The 10,432-nt window shown below is 60.1% G+C and overlaps 1 protein-coding gene across 1 annotated transcript; it reads left to right on the top strand.

Moving 5' to 3' along the window:
• The first annotated feature begins 77 nt into the window (after window positions 1–77).
• Window positions 78–8,036, top strand: Cilp2 (cartilage intermediate layer protein 2). Its single transcript, XM_046437701.2, has 8 exons — window positions 78–198; window positions 1,183–1,281; window positions 1,686–1,958; window positions 2,516–2,671; window positions 3,694–3,972; window positions 4,211–4,319; window positions 4,633–4,790; window positions 5,100–8,036. The coding sequence occupies exons 1-8, from the start codon at window positions 135–137 to the stop codon at window positions 7,418–7,420; spliced, it is 3,459 nt and encodes a 1,152-aa protein (XP_046293657.1). The 5' UTR covers window positions 78–134; the 3' UTR covers window positions 7,421–8,036.
• The last annotated feature ends 2,396 nt before the right edge of the window (window positions 8,037–10,432 follow it).

The raw sequence follows: 10,432 nt of genomic DNA, 5'->3' as shown, positions 1-10,432 counted from the left end.
GCCTGGCCTGCAAGGGGCGGGGCTTGCGTTGTGTCCCGCCCCTATGTTGAATCCCAGCGGCCGCCAGACCCGCCTGAGTCGGATCGGAGCTCACCGCGGAGCCCCGACCCTCCCTCGGAGGCTCGGACCTAGAGATGGCGTCACTGCTACCACTGCTCTGTCTCTGTGTCGCCGTAGCGCACCTGGCGGGTGCCCGAGGTGAGACGCCCCCAGCCCTAGGCTCCCGGAGACTTGACAGCCAGGTTTGCGTGCAGCTACATTAGGAAAAAGAACAAGGCACCTACGTGCCTCCCCAGGGCTTAAGCCCCCTTTGCCAGCCTTGGAGTGGGGGCGATGGGGAAACGGAGCTCTGGACCATCGGGGTGGTGGGGGGGAGAGGATCTCTTATTCCCTGCCCTCCTGGAAGGAAGGCACAGTGGACTTGCCAGGAGTGTGGATGTGAACCTTAGGTTTCTTTGGTTTCCAGAGACCAGAGACGGTGGGGTGCCTGACCCACCCAGCCCCAGTTTTTGGACCCTGAATCACCAGGTCTCCTTTCCTAGACCAAAGGGTCAGAAACATTTCCTCCCTTGCACACACCCGCACCACCCAAAGAAACAATCCCCATCTCTGGAATGTCCTGCCATGGGGGCTGGTGATGGGCCCATTTCTCAGAGGAGATTGAGGCTCCAAGGAGGAAGGGACTTGTCTTAGGTTGTCACCCTGACTAGGTTATGTTCTTAAGATCAGAGAAGACAAGGTGGATTCCAAGGACAGATTGGGCCCCAAGTAAAAGGATGGAAAGGGTAGACCGAGGGAGGAACTTTCAATTGACCTGATGAAAGTGCATACATACAAGAGAATAGAGTCACAGTCGAATGAACTTGACTAAACTTGTGGCTGCTTAGCACACACAAGGGGTGATCTGAGCATGGGGGAGCAGAGTGGGACAGACTCCCCAGCTCATATGGAGTTGAAGCTGGACCAGAGAAAGGGACAGCGCTGCAGGAGTCTGGGGCTGGTGATGGAGAGGTTCTTGCAGGAGGGTGTGCTGTAGTCCACAGGGCTAGGGTTGGCTTCTGGCCTATCAGAGCCTCAGTTTTCTACCGTGTAAAATGAGAATGATCACCGCCTCCCTCTTGCACAAGGGGAGGGGGTCACAGTGGTCCCCATCATGGTCCTTCCTTTCCCCAACTCTTCCAGATGCCACCCCCGGGGAGGAGCCCACAGGAATTGCATGGGGTCTGCAAGGAAGGTCGCTGCACCCTGGCCAGCCCTCACCAGCCCTGGAGGACTGGGAAGGTGAGTCAGCTTGGTTTGGAGTCCCCTCTCTGCTGCGGACTTACATGAACTCGGGCTAGTGGGGTCATGAAAGGAGGGGACGCAAACTAAGTGAAAGCTCCAGAACCATCCTGGTGCCTAGACATAGCAGGTCCTGGAAGTGATGTCCCAAGGGACCTAAATTACCGTCTAAGTAAGAGGCTGGTCAAACAGCAGCAAGATCTCAGCGTGCCCAGATGAGCCAGCTCAAGCACTGGGGCTGGGCAAGTGGAGGTCAATCGTTCTTTACAAGGTCCTGAATCTGGTCGCGGTCGTGGGCGGGCTGGAGAATGGGTGAAGGGAGCCCAGCAGCAGGTCAGGCCCTTGTACGACTGACGGGGGCCGACAGGCTGCGACCCGGATCTCAGAGCGTGCGGTGCTCGCAGAGGCAAGCGAGTGGACGTCCTGGTTCAACGTGGACCATCCTGGAGGAGACGGCGACTTCGAGAGCTTGGCGGCCATTCGCTTCTACTACGGACCTGCCCGTGTGTGCCAGAGGCCGCTGGCGCTGGAGGCGCGCACCACCGACTGGGCCCTGCCGTCCGCGGTCGGCGAGCGCGTGCACTTGAATCCCACGCGCGGCTTCTGGTGCCTCAACCGCGAGCAGCCGCGCGGTCGCCGCTGTTCCAACTACCACGTGCGCTTCCGCTGCCCGCTCGGTGAGGGCGGGGTCCAGGGTGGGGCGGGGCCTGGAGTAGGTGGAGCTGGCAACCGTAGGTGGGTGGGACCAGAATGTGCTGAGGAAGGGGCTGTGTGGACCGGGCTAGACAGCAAGGAAGGTCGCCGCACCCTGGCCAGGAGCACCCCTACGGCCAGGAGGGGACTAGTGAGGGGAGGGGCTTAGGAGCAGTTGTTCCCAGGTAGGAAACACCGCAGATCATCCCCCTGTCCTTACCATGAGAAACACATTTCCTTCCCTCATTTGCTTATTTGTAATTGTCGTGCTCTGTAGGTGTCTTGAGCCCCAAAGGTATTCAGGAACAGGAAATAGCGGGGCTAACCTCAGAGACTTTATCCGAAAGGGATAAATGCCCTCAAAGGGCGTGCCAGACCAGCACTGATGGGGACCGTAGGCAGGAGTGCCCACCCTAGAATGCATATAGTGTGGGTGGGTGTGAAGTGGTGGTGGCCTTTGGCCCCCACATTGTCACCAGGCGAGGCGAGGCGCGGTTCCTGGGAAGGGCAGCTGTCTGACCTTCCTCTTTGCTCTCCACAGAGGTCGCCTGGGGCGCGTGGGGTCCGTGGAGTCCCTGCTCTAGGAGCTGTGGGCCGGGCCGTCGCTTGCGCCACCGCAGCTGCGCAGGCCCGGCTGAGGATGCGTGTCCAGGGCGTTCCCTGGAGGCGCAAAAATGTGTGCGGCCTTCGTGCCCAGGTAGGAAGGCGGGTATGGAGTAGTGGTCTTTTCGTGGGGGTCCGGTTAGGGTCGGGGTCAGGAAAAGAGGTTGGGACGGGGCCTGTTGAGGGACGTGCTTGGTGGGGAACTAGTTGAAGGACTAGAGAGAAGGGTTTAGGAGGAGGAAGCCGGGATGCAGCAACCATGCACCGAGGACCCCAACACAGGCTAGGTGGAAACTTCTCCTTCCAGGGCCCAAGGAGCACTGGTGACTGCCACAGGGCTTGTGTCAAGCAGACACAGGCAGAGCTAAGGGGTCACTTTCCCTGTGTGTATGGCCCAATGTACAGATATCCCCACGGGCAGACCAATGTTGCTTCTTGTACTTGGGGTGCTCCTGAGTGGCATATACAGCCTCCACCCGCCCCCCACGCCCACGCCCACGCAGACACGCGCTCACACCCTGGCAGACATGGTGCCTAGGCCCTCCCAGGGCCAGACACTGGGCCAGCCAGGAGGCGACTGGAAATTCCGCTTGGTCCTGGGCTCCACAAACACCGTCTGGACTGCTCTGGAGGAGCCTGCCGCAGGGTGGGGGCACACAGTGGCCAATGGTGGGGTCCCCACCCCACCCTGCCTGGCTCTGCCCTTTCAGAGCCTCTGCCCTGAAGTTTCCAGTGGAATTTTCCATTTTATGGAGAAGCCGTAGGTTTGGAAGGGGAGAGATGTTGTCTCCCCAAGACAGCCCCTGCTTAGATATGTTTTCTCCTGCTGGAAGGGGCCTCTCCGTCCTTGAGAGTCAACTTTTCTGTCCCCTCCTCCAGGACATCTTTCCAATCTCTCTAGATCCCAATTCCCTTTCCCTGACCTAGCCCTGTGGGCTCAGTTCCATCTCCCCCTCACACAAGGGGCTAATTTAAGCCAAGCCATGGTGACCTCTGATGGGCATAATGTGGGGCAGGGGAATCTCCAGGTGTGGCTATAGAGTAAGTGGAAAGCCCCACGACCACAGGAGGGAGTGTGGAAGCCTCTGCCCCTGCTGTCTCCTTGTGTCCCCCCAGGTTGCAGCCCTGACTTCTGCAGGTGCCCTGACCACATCCTTCTGGGCTTGGTGGTTACACCATCTGGGCGACCACTGTCAGGAGCCAGGGTGTCCCTGAGAGCCCGACCTGGCACTATAGCCACCAGCGATACCCAAGGAACCTTCCGGGTGCCTGGATTCTGTGCCAGTAACCAGGCCAATGTCAGTGCCCAGATGGATGGCTTCTCTGTAGGTGTGGCTCGGGCCCAGGCCAATGGCACCAACCTCGCTGTGGTCACCATTGTCCTTGATAAGTTACGTAAGTACCTTCACAACAGAGAGCATAAGGGGACTGAGGGACTGGGAAAGTTATTCTAGGTCACACTGAGCACTTGAAGTCCGGGGGAAAGAATTAAGATGTGACACAGTTGTTGGGGAAGGTATAGGCAGGTCAATCTCTGGGAGAAGGGAATGTATGGGGGCTTTGTTTTTGGGAAGGGTCCCTGGGAGAAGCTGTGGTGGGTCAGGGTCCTGATCTTTGCCACATTTGCCCCCAGGAAAGCCCTACCTGGTGAAGCACCCTGAGTCCAGAGTGCGAGAGGCTGGCCAGAATGTAACCTTTTGCTGCAAAGCCTCAGGAACCCCTATGCCCAAGAAATACTTGTGGTGAGTCTCTGGCCCAAGCTCAGGTAGCTCTAGTCCTGCTCTGGGGTTGGATGGGATTTCCCATGATTATGTGGTACCTCAAAGACATTCTAGAAGTGGATGCTGGCCTCGGTTTCCCATCTGGAGAGTTGAGGAAGCTTTGCCCAGGAAGCAAATAGATGGCAGAGAGGCTACCATGGAAATTAAGCAAACCCGTCTCCCCAGCAAGGAGGCTGACCCCGGGGCAACCCCTCTGCGGCTCCCTGACCTGCTTCCTGGGGACAGTTTCACCTCACCCCAAGTGTCCCCATGGTGTTGTCCACCTACCACCCAGGTTTCACAATGGGACCCTGCTGGACAGGCGAGAACATGGGTATGGGGCCCACTTGGAGCTTCGAGGGCTGCGCCCAGACCAGGCTGGTATCTACCATTGCAAGGCGTGGAATGAGGCCGGAGCTGTGCGCTCTGGTGCTGCCCAGCTCATCGTGCTTGGTGAGCATCCTGGACCTAGGTGGGAGCAAGCCCAGCCAGTGAACCAAGCCCCTACTCTAGCTAAGCCTCAACCCCAATTGAAACCCCAAATCCAAATGATCTCTGACTTTATTGAGTCCTACCCTGGCCCCCAACTAAACACCAACCTTGGGTTAATCCTGGTCTCAGGCTGACCCTCAAATCGCAGTCCTCACCTTAGGCTTGTGTCCCACTCCTGGGTTGAGCCCTTCACTCCAAATGTAGCCTCCAGCTGTGGCCTCCACAAACCTTAGCCCCTTGCCTTGACCTGGCCGATTTCGGGTTCCCCAGCTCCAGGCCAGCCAGCCTGCGACCCCCGACCCCAAGAACACCTCATCAAGCTCCCAGATGACTGTAGCCAGCCAGGCAGCGGCCCTGCGTACCTGGATGTAGGCCTCTGTCCGGACACCCGCTGCCCCAGCTCTGCAGGCTCAAGTCCCCGGTGTGGGGACCCTGGCTCCCGCTGCTGCTCGGTGCGCCGCCTAGAGAGCAGAGAGATACACTGCTCCAGCTACGTCCTCCCAGTGAAGGTGGTGGCCGAGTGTGGCTGCCAGAAGTGTCTGCCTCCTCGGGGACTGGTCCGGGGCCGGGTGGTAACCGCAGACTCCGGAAAGCCCCTGCGCTTCGCCAGGATCCTGCTGGGCCAGGAACCCATTGGCTTCACCTCCTACCAGGGCGACTTCACAATCGAAGTGCCGCCCTCCACCGAACGGCTGGTGGTGACTTTCGTGGACCCCAGTGGTGAGTTCATGGATACTGTCCGGGTCTTGCCTTTTGACCCTCGAGGTGCTGGCGTGTATCACGAGGTCAAGGCCATGCGGAAGAAAGCTCCAGTCATCTTAGATGCCAGCCAGAGCAACACGATCCCGCTCGGGGATATGGAAGAGGCGCCCTTGGGGGAGCTGGTCCTGCCGCCGGGATCCTTCCGCCACGCAGATGGCAAACCGTACACTGGGACGGTGGAGGCCCGGGTAACGTTCGTGGACCCCAGAGATCTCACTTCGGCGGCTGCAGCCCCCAGTGATCTGCGCTTCGTGGACAGTGATGGTGAGCTGGCCCCGCTGCGCACCTACGGCATGTTCTCCGTGGACCTCCGCGCGCCGGGCTCCACGGAGCAGCTGCACACTGGGCCTGTGGCGGTGCGTGTGGCCGCAGACCAGATCCACATGGCCGGCCACACGGAGGCCCTCAAGCTGTGGTCCCTGAACCCCGAGAACGGCTTGTGGGAGGAGGAGAGCGGCTTCAAACGCGAGGGCTCCTCGGCCGCCCGGGTCCGCAGGGAGGAGCGCGTCTTCCTGGTGGGCAACACTGAGATCCGCGAGCGGCGCCTGTTCAACCTGGACGTGCCCGAGCGCCGCCGCTGCTTCGTGAAGGTGCGCGCCTACGTCAACGACAAGTTCACCCCCAGCGAGCAGGTGGAGGGCGTGGTGGTCACGCTGGTGAACCTGGAGCCCGCCCCGGGCTTCTCCGCCAACCCCCGCGCGTGGGGTCGCTTCGACAGCGTGGTCACCGGCCCCAATGGCGCCTGTCTCCCCGCCTTCTGCGACGCCGACAGCCCCGACGCTTACACGGCCTTTATCACGGCCACCCTGGGGGGCGAGGAGCTGGAGCCGGCGCCTTCCCGGCCTCGCCCGCGCGCGGCGGCAGTGGGCGTCACGCAGCCCTACCTGGACAGGCTGGGTTACCGCCGGACCGACCACGACGACCCGGCGCTCAAACGCAGCGGCTTCCACATCAACCTCGCAAAACCCAGACCCGGCGTCCCCTCCGAGGCCAACGGCCCCGTGTACCCGTGGCGCAGCCTGCGGGAGTGCCAGGAGGCTCCGGTGAACGCCAGTCACTTTCGTTTCTCGCGAGTGGAGGCCGACAAGTACGAGTACAATGTGGTCCCCTTCCGGGAAGGCACGCCAGCCTCCTGGACCGGCGATCTCCTGTCCTGGTGGCCTAATCCACAGGAATTCCGGGCCTGCTTCCTCAAGGTGAAGATCCAAGGCCCGCAGGAGTACATGGTCCGCGCCCACAACGCAGGGGGGAGCCACCCGCACACCCAGGGCCAGCTCTATGGGCTGCGAGATGCCCGCAGTGTCCGAGACCCTGAGCGACCCGGCATCTCTGCAGCCTGCGTGGAGTTCAAGTGCAGTGGGATGCTGTTTGACCAGCGTCAGGTGGACAGGACGCTGGTCACTGTCACGCCCCAGGGCAGCTGCCGCCGGGTGGAGGTTAATGGGCTTCTCCAGGATTACCTGGCTCGGCACCCCCCACCCGTGCCCTCCGAGGACCAGGCTGCCTTTTCCATGCTAGCCCCCCTGGACCCTCTTGGTCACAACTATGGCATCTACACCGTCACTGACCAGAGCCCCAGGCTGGCTAAGGAGATCGCCATTGGCCGCTGCTTCGATGGCTCCTCTGATGGCTTTTCCAGGGAGATGAAGGCTGATGCCGGCACAGCGATCACCTTCCAGTGCAGGGAACCACCAGCCCGGCCCAACCTTTTCCAGAGGCTGCTGGAGTCCCCAGCGGCAGCGCTTGGTGACATCCGCAGGGAGATGGGTCAGGCAGCCAGGCCACAGAGCAGGGCTACCAGTTCCTTCAGCACCCAAAGGGGCCAGTGACCTTGTCCCACGACCTCACTTCCTTGCCTTGCTTTGGACTCCTTGTTCTGGGACTTCTCACCCCACTTCTTCCCCAGAGGCCCCCTTTCCAGGTTTTTGGGGTCTCATTCCCTTCCCCACCAGAATTTAGAGTTAAGAAAAAAACTAGACGTGTCCAACAGTGGAAGTGTCAGGCAGGTGGGCAGTTTTCGCGGTGTGACCTGAGGTGAAGCTTGCTCTGACAGGGGTTGGAGCCAGTCTCCCGAGAGCCAGTCACCAGACTGAGGCCTGCGGAAACTGTTCCCTGCTCAAAAGCGGTTTCTGACTTTCACATGTGTGTTGACCTTGATTTCAGATAGTCTGCCCTTTGGCGAGAAGCCCTCTCTGCCTGTTGCTGAGCTTTATAAGGTCCCCCACCCCAAGCTTTGTTCTGGGATTATTTATTGAAATAAAGCCCAGGGGGCTTGTTGTGGATGTCAGTGGGGGATCCAGGCTGGACCCAGTAAAAGTGAGGAAGGGGCTTCTTGTGGCCCCTTTCCAGGGGAAGCTCTGGGGATGGGGGCAGATTAACAATTCTCATGTTTGGTGCTTGGAAATCCCTTTGGTGGGGTTGGGGCAGGTGCTCAATTAAAAATGCTTTATTTCCAACTCATGATGTCAAGCTCTGGGGACTGAAGGACAGAGGTTGGGGCTACCAGTTCAGACAGGACATGTCAGAGGCACACATGGCCACATGTGGCAGGGGCATACCTGGAACAGGCACGTGTGCCCCAGCAGATGTGTCTGTGACACGTGTGTGCGGAGTCACTCTGGAGCCGTCAGAGCCTTTGAGGCTCTGACCGCTGAGCACGGTAGCAGCTGCCGCCCTGGCCTGGCCTCCTCAGCCAGCTGTGCCTGGCCCGAGCCCTGGAGCTGCAGTGGGTAGGGAGGGGCCTTGGCGGGGGAGCGCCTAGGACAGGCGGCAGCAAAAGAGGCCGCCCTGGACTTCCTTAGCTGGGGTCACAGCAGCCCCACCCAGCTGAGGTCAGGCCATGCCATGGCCACATGGTGACTGAGGTGCCCAAGGCCAGGGTCCCGGACTCTCTGACCTGGGCAGGACCTTCAATCTGGAGTTGCAGAATCATGACTGCTCACATTCCGTGTGTGTGACCAGGCAATCCCATGGTGACCCGAGGAGCAGGCACTGTTCTGATCACATCCCCAATTTTATGGAGAAGCTGAGGCCCTCAGGTGCTGGCATGAGTCCCAGCAGGAGTGGTGGCTCTCTGGATGACCCAGCAGGCTCAACCCCTCTACATGTACCCCAGGGGCTCCTCCGGCCTGGAGATGTCAATGTGTCATGGCTGGAGGAGCCTGCAGGGAGGTCTGGGAGGGGGCTTGGGCCTGGCTAACCATCCCCAGGGTCCTGGCAGGGAGGGGAGCCTAGAGCCTGCTAGAGCCTCTGAACACCTGGTCACCCACTTCCGTGATCTGCTTATGCAGCTGCAGCCATGTCATCTCTGTGCCAACCTTGGGGTCCCTGAGAGATCTCAGCCTTGAGGGGAAAGGGAGAGAGGGGCTCACACATGCAGTCCCTGACACACCCCTGGGGGCCGCTCCCTTGGCTCCTCTCCACCTGACCACACCCCAGATGCCCCCGCTTCCCACCCCAGGCCAGGCTCTCGGCTCAGCCCCTGGTAAGTCCCAAGCTCTTCAGCCCTCACTAGTTCGCTTAGGCCACTTCTCCGAGGAACACCTTCCTGTGTCCCAAGGGTGGATCTGGGGCCTGGAGGGACTAGGAGATGCTAACAGGCCCAAGTGTACCAGCTGCAGTCTGGGACGCCCCTGGAGCCTGGTTTGGGAGGCAGGCCCCAGGACTCCAACTGTGGCCAGAGTGGACTGTGATGGAAAGTTGCTTGGGAGTGCATGGAAGCCAGAGGCAAGGGACATGTGTGTTTATCCAGAATTTACTACATCCGCACCCCCAGCTGACCGGGATGTTTCAAGGGGCAGGTCCCTGCCCAAGGCAATCCAGACTCCCGGCTTGCCCGGGGCCCTGCTCAGAGCGGCCTGGCGGGGTCATGGGGAGTGGGGAGCATGGGGGGGTTGTCCTGGCGGCCGGCAGGCAAAGCCCGCTGCAGACTCCAGGCCTGGGGTGATGAGGTGTCCTGCTTCGTGGCCAAATACCTTTCATTGAGGAAGTGTTGGGGCCTTGGCTGCTGCCAAGCCCAGGGCAGCTGGCCCGGTGGGGCGAATGGCCAGCCTGGCCCAGCACCCTTTCTTAGGGTGGGGTAGGGTCGGTGGGCATCCTCCTGAAGCCCCCTCTCCACCTGACTGGGCCAAGGAGTGGCAGGGGGCCAGGGGAAGCAGGCCAGGGAGGGCATCTGAGGACCAGCGATGCTTGGTCCAGGGTGGGCTGCAGCCCCGTCTCCTCCTCACCCTGGAGATGATTCTTTGAGATGGGATCGTTTGTCCCCAGCTTCCGGAGGAGGACACTGAGGCTCTGAGAGGAGAAAGCCGTTGCCCTGAGCTCACAGGCCCGTGCCTTGAGTCCCCCCGTTCTAGTTTCCACGAGGAGTCCCACCCTGCCCTCTTAGGACAGGGGCCATTTGCCTTCTGGAAAATCCATTGCCCACCTCCCCTCTGCCAAACTGGGGCTGCCAGAGCACATCCGCACAGCCTGGGGGCTGGAGGGCGAGAGACCCCAGAGACCCTGGCTCCAGCCATCTTGGGGTCAGCTCAGGGCATGAGGAGGCCCTTAGTCCCGCCCACGGCATTTTAGACTTTTATAATTTTAGAACCAGGGGTTCTTAAAATTCCTAACACCACGGTGGAGAGAAGAATCTTGGAACAGTAAAATGCTTAAAACAAGAGTCTAAAACCACAGAATCCAAGAGGAAGAAAATTAAAAAATGAACACACATTAAGCTCTGAATGGATGCAGCCACTCCACCCCGCCATGATGGAACTTAATTTAAGGCCATTTAATGGATATTGTCTTGAGGCCCCAAAATATGCTTTTAGGGGGAATGATTTCTCCTCCCCATTTCATGG

The sequence above is a fragment of the Marmota monax genome, unplaced genomic scaffold (assembly GCF_021218885.2).
Source record: "Marmota monax isolate L192 unplaced genomic scaffold, Marmota_monax_Labrador192_F-V1.1 WCK01_AAM20220418_F8-fsc00021, whole genome shotgun sequence".
In the NCBI taxonomy this organism is placed as follows: domain Eukaryota; kingdom Metazoa; phylum Chordata; class Mammalia; order Rodentia; family Sciuridae; genus Marmota; species Marmota monax.
The sequence above is the reverse complement of the archived record's forward strand: the minus strand, read 5'-3'. Positions and strand labels throughout refer to the sequence as shown.